The sequence below is a fragment of the Cetorhinus maximus genome, chromosome 20, assembly GCF_964194155.1.
Source record: "Cetorhinus maximus chromosome 20, sCetMax3.hap1.1, whole genome shotgun sequence".
In the NCBI taxonomy this organism is placed as follows: domain Eukaryota; kingdom Metazoa; phylum Chordata; class Chondrichthyes; order Lamniformes; family Cetorhinidae; genus Cetorhinus; species Cetorhinus maximus.
This window is the reverse complement of record NC_135898.1, coordinates 41,975,242-42,001,233: the sequence shown is the minus strand read 5'-3', so window position 1 is coordinate 42,001,233 and position 25,992 is coordinate 41,975,242. Positions and strand designations below refer to the sequence as shown.

Here is a 25,992-nt window from a genome sequence, read left to right as displayed (position 1 = left end):
ACGTTACTGTTTCATTTTTGGTCATGAATCCGTAATTTAACCCAGTAATATTTTGCAAAATGCAAAAGGCAGAAATTTAGCACCTCCCAGCTATTGATTCCTTTCTGAAATGAGGAGCGATTGGGCACAGAATGGTTTTCTTTCACTGAAGACATGTAAAACATGTGAAGAAGCAAGCGGCCTCAGACAAGGGGTCCTTAAAGGGGTTCCAGGGGACGTTCCACCAGTAGCTTGACACCGTGAAGTGAAATAGTCAACAACACTTTTATTAAATTAATTTAGAAAAGATTAATCACAAAATCTTCCAAGTGCGAGTTTACAGCCAGTTTACAAATAACCAGTTGGCATTACATGTCTATGTGTGTGGATTAAGCCTGACTTTGATGCAGGATGCAGTTTGCTGAGAATGGGATGGAATAAAGAGTCTTTGTCCTGTAAACCAGTTACCACTGCACTCGGAGTAAATCCCTCTTTAAGGTGGGGATCAAACGGTAGGCAAGCGGACAGACTGGAAGACTTGTACAATAGAAAGTTACTTGCCACCAAGTGTCAATAGGAGTGAATGACACATTCCCGAATAGATATCGGATATAGTACCGGGTGAGCGGTATAAAGTGGGAACTGTCAAGTTAGTTACTGTCAGTTACTGGGAAACCCTGCACTGCTGTTCCGGGAGGCTGCATGGGACCTGACTGGAGGAATTTGGAGCCAACAGATAACGTATTACGTGCCCTTGTAAAGTTAATAATTGCTGTGTGCTGCCTGGTTCCAAGAAGGTGGATAATCGGATCGGAGACTATAATGAAACTCGTTCGTTTTAAGTACCGAATCGAGAAATTCCCCATGCACCGAAGGTGACTGACTGCCCAATCTCGGTGCACCGAGTGACAGGCTCAGCATTGGGTGACAGCAATGGGAATAAACTGCAGGGGACCAGGCTGGAATATTCCTGACACCCTGCTGGGGTGGGGGACATTTCCCACCGCGGGGTGGGTTTTTGTTTTGAGAAAGGGACAGCTCAGGTTGCCGGATAACTGTAGGGGGTAAGTGTGTGTGTGTGTGTTAAAGAGCCCTCGCTCACAGTTCCCGCTCCCGGAGAAGTGTGTTTGAAGGGGACAGTTTTGTGTGACGTGGTGGGGGGGCTGGTTAGGTCACACGGGAGACTTGCTGCTACTTCAAGGAGCCCGAGCTGCCAGAGTCCACACCCTCTCTCCGATTGTCCGTCGGCAGAATCCTGACCCTGAGCGAATGGCTGTCGAGCTGCGGGAGAGCTGATTGGCGGAGAGTCTCTGGGGAGGGGGTGGGGGGTGGGGGAGAACAGGCCCCTAATTGGTTTCTGAATGAAAGATGATGTCCGGCTCCCCGGAGGAGGGCCCGCTTTAGTACTCAGCATCGAGCCACACTGCATTCCCTCCCAGCCCATCCCACTCCCCACTCAGCCAGCAAGAAGTGCATTGGAACAATTACCTCAGCATCACTTCACAGCGGATCCCTCCTCTCACTGCCAGATCAGGGAGAGGGGACATTTGTTTTAATTTCCTGTTTTGTGTGTGTGTGTGTGTTTTTAAATTAACTACCCCCCTCCCCAGTTCCCCAGTCGTTGTTCTTTGGTTGTTCCAGGTCTAGGTAAGAGGGAGAGAGGGAGGGAAGATGAGTGAGCTGGAGAAAGATTTTGCCGCTGTTCTGATGCTGAAAGATAATCGAATTCGGGAGCTGGAGTCTCGGCTGGTTGAAAAGGACGAAGAGATTCACGAGCTGAGGAGAAAGTTGCACAAATGCCAGTCGGTGTTGCCCAGCACCCAGATGGTACCAAGGACTAGGAGGGCACAGGGCATCTCGGCGGAGCCGCAGACCTACCGCTCCTTCCAGGATCTTACACGCCAGTCCTTCAGAAGATACACCAAGTCTGAGAGGTAAGAAGCTGAAATCTCTCTCTCTCTCTCTCTCTGACCATTTCAACCGGTCAGCTCTTGGAGAGGGTTCTCCTCGTCTGAGAGAGGCCTTAACAGCCCCCTAACACTTACCAGTATAGCAGGACAGGGTGTGTGTGTGTTGACTGGTGTTTTTGGGAGCTCTTTCATCCCGTTTGGGATCTTACAAGATCCCTCTGAACTCCGACTGAGCGCAGTTTCTGACTTTAACTTCCTGGGAGCGATTACTGGGCTAGTTTCTTTCCGCAGCCTCGAGCGGTAGTTCAGACCCAATGTCAACTTCGAAATGCTCATCGATATTCAGTTAGGAAGCGAGTTGTTAATTCCATCATATAACATACAACTTCCTCCAGCTCATTCATTTCCACGTCAATTTCCCCCAAACTACCCATCCCTATCGTGACCTATAGATGGTTCTGGGTGCTTTCTGTTAAATGGCTAGTTTCTGAGATAGGGTGACTATTTGAAGAGGCTGTCATGTACTGACCCATCAAATATCCCTGCACACAGCCCTCGCTATTAATAGTTCATGTATCGATGTAATATAACTTTCTCAATAATCGTTTGCTGTTCTTTATGTACTCGTAACAGATGTTAAATATGAGCTGATAATGGGAGTGACCTGGAACTGTGAACGCGGTTGAATTCCGTGTAAATACTTCACTCAATTCGACCGAGCGAATGTGACGGGTGAACTAATACCGAGGCGAGATCTCACTGTCACCCTCAATAAAAACCCAATCAGTCAGGCAGTTTGTGGAGCCTCGTCTCTTGACTTTGGATTCGCCACGGGGTCAAAGACTCGATTCCCCGAACTTTATTTTAAAATATACAATCGAGTAACAAACACTTCTTTTTTTACATTTACAATGACTGAAACACACCGGTTGGCACTTTTTGGGGTGGGGGTAGGGGGTCCTTTGGTGGATGAATGAGCATTGACAAGCCCGAGTGGGCGCTCCTGATTTAACTCGTGCTAAATAGATTCAATTGTACAGGAGGATTTCACTGGGGAGGACCCTGTTCATCTGTCAATAAAGAGCCTAAAGTCACTTTCAATTTATGGGCATTTATTGACTGGCCTGCAGGTTCAAAACTCAGCGCCTGAAACAGGGAGTGGGGGATAACAAGCTCCAGCTAATGGGAGTTGTCCCGCGGGACAGGGTGAGGTACTGGGGACCATCAGGACCACTTAACCCTCTCGGTGCTGACAGCCACAACCTGACAGCTGGAGAAGAAAACACAGCATCTCATTGCATCCCAGCAGTTCAGCAGCAGATGCAGTGCTTCCGGATGCAACTGCTGTTGCTAAAGCTGATGATAAATAATTGATGCGGCCACTGGAAAATAATAGCCTTTCCGGGAAAGAGGGAGACAGTTGCAGACAGTCAATTGAAACTTTGATCGTGCCTTCTACAGGTCATGTCTGAGACACTGATGTCATTCATCTTCTTTACCAGATATCCAATACCCGCTCTAACACCCACCACCCCACCAACTACACATAAACTCAAATCTCTAACACCCCTCACCCCATATACACAGGGCTCTAATCTCAAACACCCCTCTACCCCAAACACACGTAGACCTATTCTTTAACATTCCTTTTCCCTAAAACACTTAGTCCCCTATCTCCAACAATGATCAGCTGACAGTGAAACAAGTATTTTGTTTTATTCATTCATGGGATGTGGGCTTTGCTGGCTGGGCCAGCATTTATTGCCCATCCCTAGTTGCCCTTGAAAAGGTGCTGGTGAGCTGCCTTCTTGAGCTGCTGGAGTCTATCTGGTGTAGGTACACCTACAGTGCTGTTAGGGAGGGAGCTCCAGAATTTTGACCCAGCGACAGTGAAGGAACGGCGATATATTACCAGGTCAGATTGGTGAGTGACTTGGAGGGGAACTTCCAAGTGGTGATTTCCCATCTATCTGCTGCCCTTGTCCTTCTAGATGGTGGTGATCATGGGTTTGGAAGGTGCTGTCGAAGGAGCCTTGGTGAATTCCTGCATTGCACCTTGTAGACGCTACACGCTGCTACTACTGTGCGTCGATGGTGGAAGGAGTGAATGTTTGTGGATGGGGTGCCAATCAAGCAGACTGCTTTGTCCTGGATGGTGTCAAGCTTCTTGATTGTTGTTGGAGCTGCACTCATCCAGGCAAGCAGAGATTATTCCATCACATTCCTGACTGGTGCTTTGTAGCTGGTGGATAGGCTTTGGGGAGTCAGGAGGTGAGTTACTCATTGCAGGATTCCTAAACTCTGACCTGCTCTTGTAGCCACAGTATTTATATAGCTAGTCCAGTTCAATTTCTGGTCAATGGTAACCCCCCAGGATATTGATAGTGGAGGATTCGGTAATGGTAATGCCATTTAACTTCAAGGGGCGATGGTTAGATTATGTCTTATTGGAGGTGATCATTGCCTGGCACTTGTGTGACATGAATGTACTTGCCACTTGTCAGCCCAAGCCTGGATATTGTCCAGTTCTTGCTACATTTGGGCATGGACTGCTTCAGTATCTGAGGAGTTGCGAATGGTGCTGAACATTGTGCAATCATCAGTGAACATCCCCACTTCTGACCTTATGATGGAAGGAAGGTTATTGATGAAGCAGCTGAAGATGTTTGGGCCGAGGACACTACCCTGAGGAACTCCTGCAGTATGTCCTGGAGCTGAGATGACTGACCTCCAACAGCCACAACCATCTTCCTTTGTACTAGGTATGACTCTAACCAGCAGAAAGTTTCCCCCCTGATTCCTATTGACTCCAGTTTTGCTAGGACTCCTTGATGCCACACTTGGTCAAATTTTCAATGGCTGTAAGTTAAATTTTTTTGTAGTGAGTATAATCCAGTTCAGACTGGTCTTTGACACACTTTGACTCTCTTCCCTTCTCATATACACAGTGAATTCTGAGTTTGTTCAATGATTTGATGTCCGGTTTCATTTGTTATATTTTGTTCCCTTTTGACCCCAGTATGTCTGCGCTCCTGCTGTGTTTTTCCTTTGGATGGCGCTCTGGATTGCTCTATTTTCTACGTCTTTGTTCCTTCTTTAATATCGACTTTTAAAATCCTGGTCAGCTGCATAAGCTGTTTTTATTTTTAAAAATCTTCTGCAATGCGTTTACAGATAAATTTCACCGCTATGAGAACAATGAATTCCAGCTTTGATCAGAAACTGTAATCTAATGGGTCGAAAGAACAGCAAAATACTGCAGATTCTGGAAATCCGAGATAAAAATAGAAAATGCTACTAAGCTTGGGCTAAGAGAGCTTACTTTTCAGACCAATGTCCTTTGATTAGTTCTGGTCATCGACCTGAGACTCTGTTTCTCTCTCAGCAGGTGCTGCCCGACCAGCTGAGTGTTTGCAGAATTTTCTGTTTTTATATTGATAGGGCAAAACAAGGATCACTTCAAGACTTGGGGGATTGGAAGCAGACTAGTATTGCTATAAAGTGAACCGTGTCCAATGTGGCATAGCTCATAGCTCAAACCTCCATTAACTAAGCATTAGATTTCAACTCGGATGGTTTAGATTTAACACCGGCTTTTCTGGGAATGTAAAGGACCAAGAGGAGAGGTGACAGAGATCTTTAAATTATGAAGGGTTCAATATGATGGATGTGGGTGAGTCCAGAACAAAGGGGAATAAACATAAGATAACTGCTAACAGGGCAAATAAAGCAGGAATTTAGCAGGAATTTCTTTACAGAGAGAGTGATGAGAATATGCAACTCACTGTCACATGGAGAGGCAGAAGTGGATAGCACTGATATATTTAAGAGGAAGTTTTACATATGATAGGGATGAGAATAGACAAATGTGACAGGGGCCGAGTGGGAAGAGGTAATTCAAGTGGAATGAGTGTGGAGCATTAACACCGGTATTGAGCAGCTGGGTTGAATGACTGGTTTGTGTGTAGACTGCATACTTCTGCCATGGTGAAATTTGACCATTTTGCTTGGCTGCTGGATGGAGCCATCAGCCTTCAGTTAGGTCAGCATTCTACTTGGATGGGGCGAGGTGAAATAACAAGAAGATTTCTATCTTTATTACGCTGGCCTGACTCCAGATGGCCAAAACCTCAGGTGAATAGTTTCTGCACTCGCAGACATCTAAGCTGTACCTATGAGGAACCTGTTTACTATAAGCTTTGATCAAAGATTGACCCTACCCCTTTCACAATCGTAGAGCTTGTGTTTATATACATTGCAAAAAGTTTTAAGCAGCTGTGATGGTGATCAGGGTTTAAACAGTTAATATTAGAGAATCAGTGGAGGAACTTTGGGGCTGTTTAAGATTATGATCAAACACCTCTCTAGATGAAAGAGAAAGCTTAGCATGGGCTAACCAATTTCCTCAAGCTCACTTACACTCCTTCCATGTGGACATTTTCATACTGTAATAGATTCAATATAACAGCAGACATTAGCCTAGAGGACCAAGAGTTAAATGCATAAGAATGTGATGCCACCATTATATTTATGTTGTCAGCTCAATATCAGCTTCAGGGTTCAAATCCATAAATGGAGCTTCCAAGGTCAGGCTGTTCATGACAGGACTGCAGGTCTGCCAACAAAAGCACTGTGTGTGCCCAGGAGCATGGACGAGTTGTTCTTTTCCCAAAAGCAGGTGTGCGTCCCTCTATCATATCTGAAATTTTTCTGTGCTAGTTCAGAAGGATATACCCTTCTGACATGTTCCAAAACCTGAAATGTTTGGCTGAAAAGAAAAAAAAAGCTGCTTGTTCTTAAAATGTTAATGACACTTTTAATTAGCAATGTTTCTCAACTACAGTTACGACACTAGTACAATGGGCCTTACCTTGCAACATCTTTGAACTAGAGTAATTTGACCCTCACTGTGGGTGAAAATGTGTTTCATTCTCCAATATATTATACACAAATATAGTTTAACCCTATTCCCCCTCAACCCCCAGTACCCTCCCCAACAACAAGTGGTGAAGTATTTGTAGCTTGTTTGGCCATAATTCTATAGTGGGCTGACACCGCATCCTGTTTCTCCGATCTTGTATGGATTATATGCTGGCATGGAGCTGACCATCCATGTAGAAAGAATCATACAGCATAAAAGGAGGCCATTTGATCCATCATGCCCTGTGCTAGCTCTATAATAGAACTATCCCCTAGTCGTTCTCCAGAGCCCTGCAAACATTTCACTTTAATGCATATATGTCCAATTCCCTTTTGAAAGTTTCTATGAAGTCTCTTGCTTTCACCACTCTTCAGGCAGTACATTCCTCTGCTACCCTAACATAGGCCAATCTGTTGTATGATTTTGCACAACTGCTGAATGTACTTTTAAAGTTTTGAATTTTAAAGCTTTGAAAGATTTTGAATCTCCACACTTCAAAGCTTCCAAGCCCATCCATATCAATATTAATAATAGCTTAAGGGCTCATTCAATCTGCGTTCTCATCCCTGGTGAACATGTTTACATTGGAGTCCTTTGATATCCTGCGAGCAATAATGGGCAGCATTGGGACACTCCTGCCAGGTTTGGCAATTTCAGTTCCCACTCTGCATCCCAGCTGATAGAGTAGGATTGGGCAAACATCCTCATGTGTTTGGAAGTTAGGAATAATTGTACATCCATATGGACTTCTGCATATCTCTCTCATTCAAATAACATTTCCTTACAGTAAATGTAGGTAGTATTAATACTGGACACAAGTATTCAGACTTGCTCTGCAATTAGAAAATAGATTATTCAAGCTACTCATGTGCCTATTGATTTCAATCGGAAGAGCTTGTCAGGAAGTAGTAAAGGGAGATATTTGAAACCACCCTTTTGTCTGAGGTGCTTTCAAGGGCAAAGGCATAAAAATGAACAATTTGTGGACAAAATGTAGTCGAGAAGAATAGACATAAGGGTTCTTTTACAATTGTGCGATTATTTATATTCACCAATTCCATAAGTCTAGTTTATTTGAAACTAAAATAGGCATTTAAAACTATGAGACAATCGAAATGTACCAAATACAGCCTCTATAGCAGCTGCTAATATTGATACAGAGCTAAATCACAGCAGCCATTATCCAAGTACTATATTTCAAAAAGTTCCTCTAATGGATTATTAATTTGATAGTAAGCGTATGCTTTGAAAAGAGGCTATGCTGCAATCATATAAGTGGCTCAGCAGGCATATTCTTATCACCTCTAATGCTATAATATTTCTGAAAGACCATTAACAACAACATTACAACTTTGGCACGATATTTTATGTGCTGTTTTTCTACTCTTCCATTAAGGAATAACAGCACTAATTTGATTTTCAATCTGCATCCAGTTAGGTGTGTACATTGCTGAGCAATATATCTGAATGAAAGCTTTACAGACTGGCAGGTTAGAATTCTGTAGTTTGAACTATGCATTTGGGGTTTGAATCCAGCAGGGAGTGATTTGATGACAGCCTTCTCCCTTCACATTCTATGATAAACCTTAAATCAACTGAGATTGAACACTCCCAGTCTGGTTTCTGATAGGCATGAGTCTGCAATTTAAAGCTAACCATGACTCAACAAAAAAATTGAGATTGGAAGTGGCATATGGGCCCCAAGATGCTGATATCAGCGTGGTAATGCCAGCGGCTATATAGTCGGAGATCTTCTCCTGAGGGTGGCATTAAATGCCATTGTCGGCATGGTATTGGTGGAACTTTATTCTACACTTGGGCTCTGCTCATTCTAATCTGTGCTTTCTTGATGTTGATATTTGTTCTAATATTTTCAAAACTGGTAGAATAGAATCATAGAATGAAACAGCACAGAAGGTGACATTCAGCCCAATATGCCTCTGCCAGCAATTTGGTAGAGCAATGTAATGAACCCAAATCTCCTGCTCTTTGCCCATAGTCCTGTCATTTATTTCTTCTTTAAGTATTTATCCAATTATCCTTTGAATATTATGATTGAATCTACATCCATCACCCTTCCAGGCAGTGTTTTCCACGTGACAATAACTCACCGTGTATAAAAAAAAGACTGCTTCTTCATGTTGCCTTTAGTTACTGACCTTTCTGCCACTGCAGAGTTGTTCCTTGTGTACGCTATCAAAATAAGTTGTGATTTCGGACATTGGGAACTGCGGAAGTTTCCAATGCTCGTTGGTTTTCACCTTCCAGGAATTGGTCTTGTTTGCAGGTTTTTAAAAAAAGAACAGGGGTGGGGTGTTGGATATTAAATTTCTGATCTCCAGAAAATGTAATGTTACAAAAATACTTAATAAAACTTTTATTCACACTGGGCAGCTATAAAAATAATCTTTCCCCCATTTTAAATCCAGTTATTTTGTTGGTATATTGGAGAAGAAAGGTGAGAAACCACCACAGCTTACACCAGCTGAAAAAGGGTCACACTGTCAAGACTCATATTAGTTACAAGGTTTTGAGAAAAATAGAATGTTGGCAAGATTTTCACTTCTTCTAAAATTAGATTGAAAAAAAAGTGTCGAATAGCTATAAAATCCAGCAATTTACTCCATAAGAATACATTCACAAAACTGACAATAACCATGCATTAATATTACTTTGTTACTCCTGATAAGTAAGTGGAAATTAATGTAATAATACATTTTTTAAAATTAAGTAATTGGAAGAGTTTGAATGCAAAGGCAAGGGCTTTAAAATGATCTGCTGGGGGATGGGAGCTAATTGGGATCGTTGAGATTCACTGCTTGCTTTTCTGTAAAATGGACAATGTCACAATTAATAAATGTTTAAGAGTCATTCTGAAATAAGTGCAGTTAGACTAAATATATCTTGGAGACACAGGGAAGAGATTTCCCCCTTGGAATGAGGTAGTGAACTTCCTAGTGCCGCTGCAGCAATTTAATTCTGTCAGAACATGGTTTTATTTCTCTTGTGGCATCAGATTTAAAATTAATTATTAAAATATCAACCCAGCAAACTTTGCATGTTTCTACCACTAGAGTGTAGTGTTTGGCCTCTTCATTAAGGCTTTACACTTTGTGTAAAGAAAGACTTGCATTTCTCTGGCACCTTTCACAGCTTCAGGATGTCCCAAAGCACTCTACAGAAATTAAATATTTCATGAACGGTCGTCACTCTTGCAATGTAGGAAACACAACAGCCAGTTTGTGCACAGCAAGCTCCCACAAGCAACGATGGTATAAATTACCAGATAAGGGACAAATATTGAGCAGGACACCAGGAAGAGATCCTTTTTCTCTTCTCTGAGATAATGCCATGGGATCTTTTACGCCGACTTGAGTGAACCTTGGTTGAATGTGACATCTGAAAGATGGCACCTCTGACACTGCAGCCACACAGAGCTCTGGAGTGTAATGAACCCACAATCTTCGCTCAGCCACAACTGACACGTAATACAGTCAAATCTGGACAGTTTGGAAGAGCTAGCAGCAGCTTTTTATATGCTGAGATAGGTTTTATAGATTCATGTAGGTGGAGAGGGAGTGGAGGCAAAGACAAGCAAGTGCTTGCTATCTTAAGGGTTCATCACGGATGGTGGGGTGGAGCAAAATGACAGATGAGAGGCAGCGAGCACAGGGTGTAAGCTGGGACATAAGGCTGGAGGGGAATATAGAGCGAGAGTGGAGGAAGGACATAAAGAGACTTCAAAATGAGGGCAAAGATTTTAAAGTTGATGTGCTTGAGGTTGATGAGGACAGGAGTGATAGTTTTGTGATTTACTGTGGGATAGGTTATGAGCGGCAGGATGTCAGAGCTCAGAATGGATGCTGGAGGGTTGGTAATGACCGAGTGAGTACTCGTGAAACCCAGTCAGAAGGTGATGTAGTTGAGTGATTAGAACCTGGATTGGTAGGGTTTGAGTAGAGATGCTGGGTCACATGGAGGAAACGACACTTGTGTGCTGGAAGGGGGAGATGGGAAGATACGGGGTGGGAAAGAGGTGGGAGAAGTGGAGGAACAAGATGAGTCAGAGGCATCAGAGGCATTAATAGCCTTAATTTGAAGAATGAAGAAATCTTTGCTTCTCACAGGGAAGTTGAGAATGAGGGCTGAGACGTGAAGTCAGAAGAGATAGTCAGCAGTGGGAAGAGGACTTATGCTCTGCAGGACAAACTTGGAATTAGAAAAAAGAATTGGCTGCAGAGAGGGAGAGGTAAGATAGTTTAATTGGAGAGACTAGAGCTAGCAGTGGATGACTATGGCTGCCCTGCGCCAAATGTGATTAAGGCTGAGGCCTTCAGATTCACTCAGGAGAGGACCAGAGTGGGCGACTATGGGAAATCTGGTGGGGTGAGGGTAGCGAAAACAATGACAAGTAAAACAAAGTTGATTGAAGTAGTGATGCTGTGGTTGGGCAGTGGATCAAAGGATGGGTAGTTGTGAGCTAGAGTCCACGATGTCAAGTAGGTCAAAAGTAAAATGCATAGTGTAACTAACACAGTAAGAAGTTTTGGAAATGGAAGAGTGAACTTACTTGAATCTGAAGCCAATTTTACAAAGTGGTGTCTGATGGTGGTGCGTAAGTCATATTTACGCTACCGCAGGACCTGTACTCAAGGTCCTGTGCTACCTGTAAACAATGCCTCAGGGGTCCTAATACAAAGTATTCCTAGTTCACCCCTAGAAAAGAAAACTAAATTTGGCGCTCAAGTAGAAATTGAAGTAGAAATACGAAAATTTTCATTATCATTTACCTCAGCATTGTACAAGCAGGTGTAAGATTTTTCATCAGGCTTTTGCAAGGGCACCACAGCTCAATTGTAATGGATGGTGTAATTGTAACCTAATCTGCCTAGTGGAAAACTGCAATTTCAGATCAACTATCCATTTTACACTATGTCCATTTTCTTCTAATCACCTAATCCCTGCAGGGGAGGTTAAAATTGTCCCTATAGGGTTGACATGGCCAATACTAAGCAATGTCACCACCATCCTCAACTGTTTATGCTTCTGGATTATTCCCGGCTAATAATGTAATGTTATGTAAGGTACTGGTATCAAATATGCCACATCTTTGTCTCTGACTGTTGGTAGTAAACATACTCCATTCCAACAGAGATGCTTGTGCGAACAGGGTAGCATTAGCAACAGGAGTAGCTCATTCATTCAATTGAATCATAGCTGATCTGCACCTGAACTCAATTTTTCTGCCATTACTCCATTGCCCTTGTTACCTTTACCTAACAAAAGTTTATCAATTCTAGCCTTGAAAGCTCCAAATGTCACAGCACCCATAACTTTTTGAAGGAGCAAGTTCCAAATTTCTATTGCCCTTTGTGTGAAAAAGTCCTTCCTTTTTAGGTTCTTGAATGGCCAACATGCATCTGTATTCCACCAAGAAGACAAGGTACATGTAATGCTGCCTTGCTGTCAGCCATGGCCAATGCTGTCTGGCTGTTCATATAGGCCTACAATGACAGAGAAGGAATATGTTGGCTTCCCAACACATCTTTAAATAGGCCTTGCTTTGCAAGATGCCATGCATAATATTTATGTGGCTGTGTGCACGCATGGGTGGGGCTGAGTGGAAAGATGAGCAAAGTATAAATCACAAATGGTTCTAGGCCTGAACTTGAGGTAGGTTGTAACTTCCCCTTCCTGTACTGCCTCCATGCTCTAATATGGAAGGATGCCCGGGAAATCAAGGGCCTGTGATTTAGGAGTTTTATCCCAATGGGACATGCTTGTTTGTATTTTGTGCAATCTCCTCGTAAAAGCAAAATGTAGTCCTGAGATGTAAGCTAAAACAACCTTCCAACCAACTTATCTGTCAGTAAGAGACCATGGGTATAGGGGTGGTGGAGGGAATGTGGTATCAGTGTTTGGTGATGGTACAAAATGGGCGAGAGTGTATTGATGGCCTGTTTCACACCCATCCATTTTTTCCATTGAATAGGCTGGTAATTTGCTATTGCCCATTTCAGCACTCCGTGTGAATCATGCAGTGAGGTTGTGTAAATGTGAGTTGATTGGACAAGCCATTGAAAAGAGTGTGGTGTGGTTTTCGATTCTGTTTTGCATCTTGCCCCTGGCGGTATATGGTATGATTCTTGTAGCGTTCTCTGATTTGCAGGTCGTTGGGTTACACTGAGTCCAGAAAGAAAAGCAAAGATAAGTCTGCAGTTTGTAAAACATGTGTGAATGTTTGACCATGTCAACTATAATCGATAAAGGTGAGCTTTCTTTAGAATGTCCACTCCTTCTCTTGGATTTTCAGTCATTTGAGGTATCAGTTTGACTAACCAGACAAAAGATCCAGCAAATGAAACATTACCTTGATTAAAATTAGGCACTTTTACAAATGATTGTCATCTCTGACTGGCAGTCACGTACTTGATTTTTCATAGAAGCAATTCCATTTGTTCGATGTGCCAATCTTTGGCTATCTCATCACCACAAAGAACAGAACATGAGCAATTGTCCTGTTCTATATTGTTGTGACAAGAGTTTCATGAAAAATGAAGATCTGTGGAAGAGCTATGTGCATTTAATTTTTTAATGGCACGAGACAGTCGCTCCTAAAGCTCAGGTCTGCGCCATATTAAGTTACCCCCTTGAGGGCTTGACTTCCCTTCTTACCCTAGTACAGTCATTCATTCAGTTTCTGGGAAATGAGAGAGAAGTACCTTGTGGTACAGAATTTCAGGCTGTATTGCTGTACTAGTCTGAGGCAGGAAGCAGTTGGCAGATGGCAGCACTCGTGTTCTAGTTCAGGCTGCCCTGACCATTTCTGCTTGCATGTTTACACAAAATTCTGCTTCTGGCTGATCAGTTTTAAAAAGGCTTTGAGAATATGAAAACTCCTTGAAGATTCTACAAAACTGACACTGCACTGAACTTATACTCCAAACTATGTTGGAGACAACTTCCAACACATGGTTTCACTCCACTAAAATTCCCGAGGCGAATCAGGATGTGACTCCAAAGCAATACCCCGTGTAACAATACAGGAATTTAGGAACGTAAACTGTACATCCTGTCATTCTGCCCTTAAATGATGGAATAAATTATTAGATTCACCATTGAGAGGTCAGGTTGGATGAAACTCTTGTGCAGGTTTGAGCCATAATTCATCATCTTCTTCAGTTCTCTGCCCAAAGGCAGATCTGACCCACAGCATCACAACCTCCACCCCAGGGTAGGGCAACGAGGCAGGTTCCGAATCCACCCCCGCCAGAACGGGGATCGAACTCCAATCTGATACAGACTGGCCATCCAGCCCCCCCACCCCAAGGAGTCCAAGTTGCTGTGGAAACATGCACTTTTAGATGCATGTTGTAGTCCAGAGCTATGGATAGTGATGTAGATGCTCCAATTTTCTTTCCATCACATGGCTGACAAGGAATCTCTCCCACTCTTACCGCCTGCCTTTGGTGTATGTTGGAAGGATTTACCTGATACCCAACCTGTTTGACCACTTTATGACTCATAATTCCTGGAGTGAGACTTGAACCCAGGGCTTTCTGGCTCAGAGACAGGGACAATAGCCACTGCACAATAAGACCTCCCTGAGCCTTAATCATGCCTTCAAATAAATTAAAGTAAACCTTGATTTGGGATTGCTTTACAGTTAAAAGAATTTTTCCCTCTGGGGGTGACTAGCCTCCACAATCTATAAGGTCTATCTTTCCGTCACATCTTTTACAGCCATCATAAGCCTATCATCATTGGGAAACCAGATAATGAACAATTCAAAACTGGATCTTGGATGGTATTCCAGTTCTACTTTCCTTATTCTTTCACAGAATGTAGGCACCGCTGGCAAAGTCAGCATTTATTGCCCATCCCTAATTGCCCTTGAACTGAGTAGTTTGCTTCAAAGGGCAGTTAAGAATCAACCGCATTGCTGTGGGTCTGGAGTCACATGTAGGCCAGACTGCATAAGGATGGCAGATTTCTTTCCCTAAAGAACATTAGTGAACCAGATGGATTTTTACAAAGTAGTTTCAAAGTCACCTTTACTGAGATTGGCTTTGTTTTTTTTATTAATCAATATAATTAATTTCAAATTCCACCAACTGCCATGGTGTGATTCGAACCCAGTTCCTCAGGGCATTAGTTTAGGCCTCTGGATTATGAGCCCAGTGAGGCTGCCACTACACTACCATCTGCCCATATAATTGGTCATATAACTGGAAGCGTGTGTAAAAATGGATCTGGATTGGACCAGAAGGCCTGTGTTTCATCCTTCCTATTAAATGAAGTGCAGAAAACTCCCACACTCCCACTTAGCTTGTTATTGGCTGCCGGGATTACTTACTGAACTATTCCAACTCTACCTTCCTAGATATGTAAATGATGGAATCCTCTCATCTGTTTCTCATTCCCATCTTTCTGAGATGAGATTTTTGCAAAAGTCATATATCATTCATATGATATGAGGACATGCAATTGTATAAGGATTCTCTTTTCTTGAAGATCTGTTGAGGTCTTTAACGGTTTATGACAATGCATGTCTCCATTACAGTAAAACATGATCCCAGCTACAGATCCAAATTCCTCATGTTTTGTCTTAAAGAAATCCAAGAAGACAAATTTTCAAACTTGCCCAAACCCTTGAGAAACAGAAACATGTATTTGTACATGTTCATTTGAGTATATATGGAATGTTTTGAGGATTCCATTTACTTTTTTGGGATTGAATTATACATGGGTTGCTTTGTATCATATACACACTTGATATTGTGTGCTTATCCTAACTCAACCAAGTCCTGTTCAGCTGTGCTCATTCACCTATTGGCTCCTGGTCCAGCAACGTCTTGATTTTAAAATTCTCATCCTTGTTTATAAATCGCTCCATGACCTCATTCTCTCTCTCCGTAACCTCCTCCATCCTATAATCCAAGATCGTGATGCTTCTCCAATTCTGGCCTTTTACACATCTCCAATTTTCATCACTTCTCCACTGGTGCCCATGTCTTTACTTTGGGCCCGAAATTCTGTAATTCCCTACTTAAAGCTTTCTAACACACTGTCGTCCTTTAAAACCTAGCTCTTTGACCCAGCTCCATGTCAAACTTTGTAGTTACACTCCGGTGAAGCACCTCAGTATTTTTACTACATTAAAGGCAAGGATATATATTCAAGTTGTTACTGAAGCAACCGGCTAACTTTAGGCAACATTTGTGTTCAGATAATCAGTTGCCTTCTGCTGAAGTCACATATCCAATGACATTATTTGCTACCAAATCCTAAGTGGATAATGAAAAAAATCATGTTACCTGACACAGAGCTTCATTTAAATATAAAACACGTGAGAAATATCCCCTTAGTCACTGTGCAATTTGCCATTTATTTGATCACCATTCTTTTAACCACACTACTAGGCTTTGGATAGAGCTGTTCACGGGCTGAGAGTGAATAACATATATACCAGAGAAAACTTGTAAATAAAGCTCAGAGTTCAAATGATGATCATACATTTGAGTTCTGCTCATTTGCTATTTGATACCAACTGAATATTAGTGCCTTGGAATCGCTCCCAAGTAGCCATTATCTCCACATCTGTGTATGCATTTCTCTGTTTGGTGATTAACTATTCTAAAGTTGAAGGTTATGCTGATAAATTCAGATGAAGTGGGACAGGAGGTTTGTATGGGCCATAAACACCAATTGGGCCAAATCGGCTCCTTTGCTGTAAATTCTGCATAAGGCCTGGATTTTCGCAATGACCAAGAACCTGTCCATTGTCACAAAAATGGTCGAGGAGGCCAAAATCCAGAAGTCCCACCCCCAAATACCATTTTCATGGGGGGAGCGGGTTATGTTCACCCTTGCATGTTTTGCGGAGGCAGCTGCCCATATAAATTATCAGCTGCCTCCACTCCCCTCTTGGATATGGTCCCAGGACAGCTTTGGGAGACATCAGGCGCCCTTTGGGAGAGGTAAGGTTGCCCAAAATCAGACCATCTGGGTCACTTACTCCCGAGTCGGGTTTGCAGAGTAGAAAATTAGCCTGTAAATCTGTGATTCAACGTTAATTTAAATGTTATTTCTGTCTTTTTGAAACTAGATCTTCTGACATTTTTAGCACATGTTAAAAGGATAGATTTGGAAGCTTATGATTAGTCAATTTAAATGGGCTGTATATTTTATTGTGCATTGTTTTGGTGGAATTACTAATGTAAGGATTGTACTAGCTGGAGCTTCTCCGAGTCTTGTGTGGAGATTAAGTAAAGTCTAAAGCAGGAATGAAGATCAAGTTCTCCGATTGCTGGAGGGGAAGCAGAGTGCACTTGAGGCTTGAAAGGCGAGTGAGGCCGTCTCAAAGGTTGGAGAAAGGGCTGAGTTGACCTGAGACCAGAGGCTAAATAGGTTGGTGAAGAATAGAGCACGGACTGAGTGGGCTCAGGATTGGAATGGAGGTTATGCAGATTAGTGTCGAGCTGACATAGATGGACTCTATGGCAAATGAGAAGCCTGACCCTCTGACCCCATTTTGTAAGTTGAGAACATGTTAGTGTGTATGATGATCCATAGTGTGTCTTGGGGCCAGAGAAGAGATAGGAGCCTAGGTGAAGAGCAGTTCCTCAGTAAGCCAACAAATATAACAGCAATGTAACAACAAATCAAACCTGGTAAGGCACTGCCCACCTGGATTTTTTTATTAAAACTCTGTTGACATAGGTTAGGCCTCAGTCATATTTCTCACTTCATTGGCCAATAGCTCAATTTCAATTAAATACTTAGACTAAAGAAATGAGAGATGGTTCACACAGCAACTAGTAGTGGCGTTGCTTATGGTAAATCAAAAATGATGCTGTTGCAAGAGGGGATGCCTCTCAGTTTCTAACAGAATTGTTGCAAACCTCTTTCCAAATCCTTTCCTTGGGCACATGGAAAGCCCGATCCCACTCCTCTTCCAGTGGGAAGATCTGGAAATGAATTTGGAAGAGTTCTGCTCAGAAGCAGTAAAGCACATTTTTTTTAAACCATTTCCCAGAACATAAATAATTGCACTGACATTATCCACTGCAGATCGATCAATAACCACAGCTGTTCCTCTCACATATCACAGTTAAATAAATAAATCTCTTAAGCCTCATAGGGATAAGGAAGGCAACTTTTTACCCATGTTTCAAGTGAACGCTTAGTTCCATCCGCTCAGGATTTGACTTTTAATAGTGAGGGTCATTATACATAAAATCCAAGAAAAGATTCATGTGCCTTGTTCCTGCTTTATCAAATATCTCTGTTTCAGCACTTCTTATTGCAAGATTATGCTGAAATAAACCTCTTTAAAATTCAGGATCTTTATTCATAGTCTCCCTAAAAAAAATGATTAATTGTGCATTCTTCCTTAATAGAAGAATAATTTTTTTTGGTGTGTTTCATACTCCCTCTCTAAATAAAAGGGCATGGAGAAACAGCTCAAATCACATGCCAAAATGCATAAATAAAAGAAATAGAGCTGCTATAACCATTGGGAATAAATTAGAAATTATCCCTGCATTTATATAGTGCCTATAACATCCTCAGGACATCCCAAATTGCTTCATAGCCGATGAAGTACTTTTGAAGTATAGACTTTGTTATGATGTAGATGAAACGTGACAACCAATTTTCAAACAGCCAGGCCCTGCAAAGAGAAATGAGTTAAATTGATGAGGTAATCTGTGTTAGTGATGGTGGTTCAGGGATAAATATTGACCAGGAAATTGGGCGAACCCTTTCTCCTCTTCAGAGGGATCCTTTACACCCACCTAAGACATGACCTCAGTTTATTGCCTTATCTGAAAGACAGTATGTAGAATTTTAACTGACAAGGGCGGAGGTGGGCAGGCTTGGGTGTGGAGCAGCAGTGGTTAAAGCCCCAAAAGTGGCATTGGGTCAGGAACCCAACATGGTCCCATCCACTTCCAGGTTTAACCCAGGCTGGTTTGCATGCGAGCGGGAAACCCTTGTGGAGCTGTCAGGCAAGTAATTTCAATATGTAAAATCCCCAACTAACTCAGGACATTCTGGCTTTAACAGCCTCTGTATGGGTTTTCCCTGCTGTTTGGAACTCATCAGTGCCAGTAAGGCTAGAACAAGGCAATGGGGAGAATTTGTTCAGTGAAACTGACAGGCTGGGAAGCCTTCCAACAATGAAACTCAACAGCTGCAGCCATGCCTAATTGAGAGGCTGGAGCTCACACACTTCTTCCAAGAGTGTGCTCCACTCCTTGACAGGCACTTTGCAATTCCTTAGAGGTCAGCTCACCTGTCTTGGACTTCACGCACTTTCATCTGCACAATTCCCTGCTGTCAGCCTGCACTGCAGCATGGGAACAGCTATTATAGCTCTAGTTTGCGTCTCTGATGTGGAACAAGAGGAGAAGTACCACAAACAGCACCAGCTGCCTTCACCCCAGCCACATGCTGCTCCACAGGGAAGAAGGGACAGAGACAAAGATCCAGTTGGAAGGAGGTGAGACCCTCGACACAGAGGTCTACAGACAAAGGATCAGCTTTCTCATCATTTGTGAGCACCAGTACTTCAGTGGACTGTGGCTCTCAGAGCTGTTCATTACCTGTACCCCCTGGCACCATGGTTCTTTGTGAGAGATGGAATATGTGGGGAGGTGGAGAAGGACAACATGTGTGGAAGGTGATTGTGACACATGGGTGTGAGTTGGCACAAAGATGAGTGTGTGTTGATTTTTCAGATGGTGATGGGAGGTGCCTGGACAGATAAGAATGAATGGAGGTTCAAGGTGTGTTGTCCTGAGGTGTTTAGTGTCGGAGAATACTGGGAATGTCAGATTGAGGGGGTTAACAGCTGAAGGTGTTCTGTACTCACCATTCCCACCCTCCTGAGATCCTTGAACCTCTTGGGACACTGTCTCCAGTTTCGAGGTCCACATTCCTGCTGCTGACTTCCTCAGTCACTTCCATCCATAGCCTCTCGGTATGAGAGGCTGGTATCTTCCTCCTGCCTTTGGGGAACAGCACTTCATTTCAGTCCCTCAGATCTCACAGCAGGACCTTCAGGTAGGAGTCTGAGAACCTAGGTCTCTTTTCCCGAAGCCTCAGGAATCAGTGTGCAGTTCAGAAATTCTGATCCTTGCCAAGGTCCCTTTAAAACAAAATCTTTCCTTTAACAGATTGGGTGTGTTACCCCACCAGCCCTCTCTGATTGGTCAGGAAACCCAGAAGTAGGATGCTAATACTCTGTCTGTGTTAACCAGTGCTGACAAAACCCTGTCAATAACAAATGGGTTCCTGACTTGCTACTGGCCTCTCTGCTGCATGCAGATCTGCTATGATAAAACTCTCGAATAGTGCACTGATTTGGGTTTAGGGTTTAGGGTTTGGAATGCACTGCGTGGAAGTGTGATGGAGGCAGGTTCAATTGAGGCATTCAAGAGGTTATTGGATGATTATTTAAATGGAAACAATGTGCAGGGTTACTGGGTAAAGACACGAGATTGGCACTAAGTTAAAATGCTCAGAGAGCCATTGCAGACACGATGGGCCGAATAGCCTCCTTCTACACCATAATGATTCTGTGATTTGATAGCCTGGATCATATACATATGTCTTGGAGACTTGAACTAATGACCTTCTGACTCAAAGTTGAAAGCGCTGCTGCTGAGCCGTGGTTGACGTTTAAACACAAATTAAACAATGTTAGAATTTCAAAGTGCAAAGTTTCATTTGTCACACGTAACATGGGCTGTATTTGTTGAATAAATGATTCCTTGAGTATAGTAAGTTACAATTTATTTCAACAAGCTACCTCAGAAAAAAAAGTTGCAAAGTTCATTTCTATCTTGTTCCGTGTGTGACAAATGGAACTTTGCATTATAATATTTTATTATTAAATTTGGTTCTCTTCTATCTTATCGGTAGCTTTCACTGATTGCTCATTGTGGCTTGAATATTTTCATAGTAATTTTTCATCAGAAACTTGCCCGAGATTGATTGGCACATTCAGTACCATGTCAATTGTGATTTCCTGCAGTTTTGACCTAATCAAGTGCAATTGTGACACATCCTTTGTATTTTGTGTGATGCCCTAGTTGTGATGGATACAGGCAATGCTCGATGCAAGATTTTACAAACTAACAGACCTCCTTTGTCTTTGCGTGTATTTAATTCAGAGCTTAGGTAGCTGTGAGGAGAGGGGGGTGGTGTGTGGAAATGAGAAAGGGTGGCACATATGCACATCAGTAGGCCATTCAGCCCCCCGAACCTGTTCTGCTATTCAATTAGATCATGCATCTCAATTCCATTTACCCATTTTAGCTCCATCTCTCTTGATACCTTTAGTTAACAAAAAAGAGTGGTCCAGCTGCAGGAAAGAATTTAGAAAGAACTTTAAAAGAACTGGACCAGAGACTGTAAAACAAATGTTTTTTCACTGGTTCCTAGAAAATAATTGGTGCTTCCCTTACCCGGTGTGGTAAGGTAAATAAATAACTCACACAGCTGCATGATACCTGTCCTATAAACAGTGATTGTCATTAGTATATACTAAAGAACATGCAGATTTTACAATCACTCCCTTGTGTTTCAACTCGGCTGGTTTCTATATCTGCTGGTTGATCTGCAATGCGGGTGTTATGCCCAGGCAACATGTTGCAAATATTGACGTGCCACCTCAAGTAATGTCCACCCCAGTCACATGGACAGTGACATCCACACTGATTAATAGCCTGTGTATTTAGTATTCACTGAAGAACTGAAACCTAACTCAACAATTTTCAATCGTTGTCATTAGTTTCCATTATGATATGATGCTGGATAATGAGCGTTACCTTTTGACCTGGAAAGCATTGTACCTTTGTTGAATGCCAGTGGTGACAAAAGTCATTATTAGTTACATTTTGTTCTCTACAAGAGCGGCACTTCATCAGTCATGACTGAAAACCTTGAAAAGAAAGAAAAAAATGCATTTATACAATACTTCATTATCCTCAGGATACTCCAAAGTGCTTCACGACCAATAGATCACCACAAGCTACTGTAGTAGGATTAGCTTTTGAGACCAAACACAATGAAGCGATGTTTTTGTTCATTAGTCATATCTATGCTACTGTACTATTATATGAATAGTGGTTCTAGGCACAAAAGTATATTTGAGCGGTATTATACCTATCTGGCTTTTCCACTGTAGGTTTAATGCAGCATTAAAGCCATTATGCTGCTGTACTATGGACATCAATTTAACCAGTTTTGTAGCAGTGGAGGGCAGATATAACTACCTTTAATCATGTGGCATTTTTCATATAGCTACACACAAGAAGCGTGAGCCACACTCCTAGGCCCAACCATCTTCAGCTGCTTCATCAGTGACCTTCCTTCTACCATAAGGTCAGAAGTGGGGATGTTCGCTGATGATTGCACAATGTTCAGCACCATTTGCGATTCCTCAGATACTGAAGCAGTCCATGTCCAAATGCAGCAAGGCCTGGATAATATCCAGGTTTGGGCTGATATGTGGCAAGAAACATTCATGCCACAGAAGTGCCAGGCAATGACCATTTCCAACAAGAGAGAATCTAACCATCGCCGCTTGAAATTTAATGGCATCACCATCACTGAATCCCCCACTATCAACATCCTGGGGGTTACCATTGACCAGAAACTGAACTGGACTAGCCATATAAATACTGTGGCTACAAGAGCAGGTCAGAGGGTAGGAATCGTGCGACAAGTAACTCACTCTTGACTCCCCAAAACCCCTCTACCATCTATAAGGCACAAGTCAGGAGGGTGATGGAGTACTCTCCACTTGCCTGGATGAGTGCAGCTCCAACAACACTCAAGAAGCTTGACACCATCCAGGACAAAGCAGCCAGCTTGATTGGCACCCTATCCACAAATATTCACTCCCTCCACCACACAGTGGCAGCAGTGTGTACCATCTACAAGATGCACTGCAGGAACTCACCAAGGCCCCTTCGACAGCACCTTCCAAACCCACGATCACTACCATCTCGAAGGACAAGGGCAGCAGATAGATGGGAACACCACCACCTGGAAGTTCCCCTCCAAACCGCTCACTATCCTGACTTGGAAATATATCACTGTTCCTTCACTGTTGCTGGGTCAAAAACCTGGAACTCCCTCCCCAACACCACTGTGGGTGTATCTATACCACATGGATTGCAGCGGTTCAAGAAGGCAGCTCACCACCTCCTTCTCAAGGGCAACTAGGGATGGGCAATAAATGCTGGCCCAGCCAGTGAAGCCCACATCCCGTGAATGAATGAAAGGAAACACTCAGATCAGCACTCAATTAGCTGCTGTTGAAGAAAAGTGATAAGGAAAGAACTCAATTGTTAATGGTCTTGTGGAATGTGTCGTTGAAAATAATAGTGATTGTGTTATTCTGATATATGTGGCAACATCAGGTATCACAGGGTTGCCAGTGTGTAAATACGTTCCTGGCTTTGGTGCGGTCAGGAACTGGGACCCGAATCAGAACCAGGTTATTTGATTATTTGTGTTTATGCTCGTGTCTTTCTCCACAGGAACAACCTCTCCTGTTTGCTCATTACACACTTGATAGCATTATTTATCAAACAATTATCTAATCATTTTTATGGGCCAGAATTTTACGTTACTTGTGCTGGCGCATACCTGACCCGACAGTGCGTGAAATCACAGGAGAAGACCGTCAGGTGTGCATCCTGACATCATCGCGCACTCGTGATATTTCCCTCGATGGGGGCGCGCGGCAGCTGGAAGCGAGCCCACCGACAGTTAAGCGGGCAATTAATCCCATTAAAGAGGCAATTGTAATCGATTTCACGTGGTCCGTCCACTTTTATGGCTGACAGATGGGCCAACCGGCCAGGCAGTCATCACATTTTTGCTGAAATCTCGATCCAGGGCTGGATGAAATGCCCGGGGTGAAATATAATTTAAAAATATATCTGGGGACTAATGTTTTTTTAGTTCTGCTGTCAGGTGCTTGAATGTGCTGCATAGACACAGTTTGCTGCATTTTGTTCTTGTTATTTGACCTGTACAGGCCTGCAGCTCCCTGAGGCAGCTCCAAAGCAGCTGTCTGCCTTCAGGGTACTGCAGACCGATGAGCATAAGATTCACGCCATGGGCTCAACAGTTATTTGTGGAGGAGAGTTTCATATTCTACACTTTCTGGGTGTGAAACTTGAATGCTACTGAAGCTGAAAGCTCTCTCTGGGGGTGTGGGCTGCGCTGCCTGCACTATTGGCATGGTCGCATGGGGCACCATTTTGAGAAGAATGCTCACACGGGCATCTCTCTTGTGAGTGTTGGAAGCAACTCAAATTGTCCTATCATGACATCACACAGCCCAACCAGCTCATGTGACCTACTTTCTAAATTTGGACATTGCAGGACCATTCAACAAATTCCTACATCCCTCAAAAGATTAGGCGGTGTTCAGCTGCAAGATGGGCGCTGCATTCGTGTTATCTAAATGGCCAGGCACCCAGCTTGTAAGTAAGGCCATTTTGAAGAACTCCTGCCGTTGGAAAGTACCTAAAGGTACTCTGGAATGCTTTGGAAAGTGTTGTGGCGAGTTCCTGGATTTGACATGCTGTGTTGCTGTATCGTCACAAGGAGGGCAGAGGATTGGTGCCCTGTTGGCTGCAAAAGGTCTGAAGGCTTCAGTTGAAGTACCTCTGGGTTTACCTCATAACAGAGAGATGGGGCAGAGGCTGTGGAGAGGGGAACTGTTCAATGCCCTCTGCCACCTTGGAGCCAGACTCCTCTATGCTCCTTGACAGTGACAGGAGGCTGCCCGACAGGCCTGCCAATGCACTTGACATCTCTGTGTGCATGCCCATTAGTGTTCTCCTATCGTAGAACCTGCCTGCGTCCTGGCACTCTAGTGAGCTGGTACATGAACCTGGTCATGAATCCTCTGACCAAGCTACAGTCCAGTCATGCCCACTGATTCACCATGTGCTGACCCTAACTCTGTACCAGCCTTTAAGGTACATGAAGTGTCGATATCTGAGCTGATGGCTCTGAATGTCAGATCAAGTGACTGGGCTTCTTCATCAGTGCTACGTTGTTGCTCTTTCCTCCTCCTAGGGTTCCTGTGGCCAGACAGCTGGCAATTTTTGGGTGTTTGAAAGAAGGAAATCAGAAAGTGATGGGTTGGGGTGAGGGAAGTTGAGTTGACAGGAAAAAAAGAGGTCCCTGGTCACACCATCAGCAACTAGCTTATCATGCCAGATAGCAGAATGAGGGTGAGCTGGGAATTGAGAGGAGATATAAGGCAGGGACATACTGTCATCCTGAATATTTTCAGCCAGGCCAGATGCCATGGGTTCTGATGTAACCGGCCCCACGATCCTCAGAGCCACCTCCTCCAAGTGTCCTTGTAGCTGGTTCTGTTCTGTCCTCTTCTATTGTGTGTCACCTTGTCCTATAAGAGAGGGCAGAATGGCAGTGGTTGTGTAACACTGTGTTTGGGTGATGTGCTTTCTATAGCTGAATAGCTGAAGATATATGGGGGTGGCAAGAGATGTATGTGAGGCTGGCAGCATTGTTAGGTTATGTGAAGATGGGGTGCTGTACCTGGATGTTAGCTGTGCATCCTGAGTGCTAGGGACTGCAGCCGGGTGAGTGCTGGGGGTATGAGCAAATTGAGAGGCTGGTGGAGTGATGGTTAGGAGGTGTCATGTGAAGAAACTTTCACTGACCATGACCATCCATGTAAGGTCATTAGACTTCTCATGGCACTGCTGTCAGGCCCTCAGGTCTAGAAGACAGGAATTGGCCTTCCTGGTCACCTGATGCCCAAAATCTTCAAAGTGGTTGTTTTTGAGAGTCTCTTGGCCCCTGCGGTGCCATGGTGTCTCTCCTCCTATCCATCTCCACCACTAAAGCCTCCAGCGCTGCATCCATGACCTTGCCTCTTCCTCCTGTGGTGTTCTATTTTCCTTGTTTAGAATTGCAGCAATAATATTCAGCAGCAGCCTCTTGTAATTCAATGCAGTTTCCCTTTAAGAGGGACAGACTACCTTTAAGGGCAGAAGGCAGTTTGTATACGTGAGATGAGTGAACATTGCTCCTTGCTGCATGCCACCTACCTTCACCAGAACCAGTGCAGAAAGGTTGCGAATTGTGACCCTCTGCATCAAAAATTGCTGCACACCA

General features: G+C 43.3%; 1 protein-coding gene across 1 annotated transcript in view; it reads left to right on the top strand.

The window, feature by feature from the left end:
- Positions 1–1,507: 1,507 nt before the first annotated feature.
- The window catches only part of prkg1b (protein kinase cGMP-dependent 1b), an 855,320-nt gene continuing 830,835 nt past the window's right edge, over positions 1,508–25,992 (top strand). Inside the window, exon 1 of the mRNA XM_078565944.1 lies at positions 1,508–1,913. Coding sequence (XP_078422070.1) covers positions 1,651–1,913 — 263 coding nt within the window. The 5' untranslated portion in view covers positions 1,508–1,650. The remainder of the gene's footprint in view (positions 1,914–25,992) is intronic.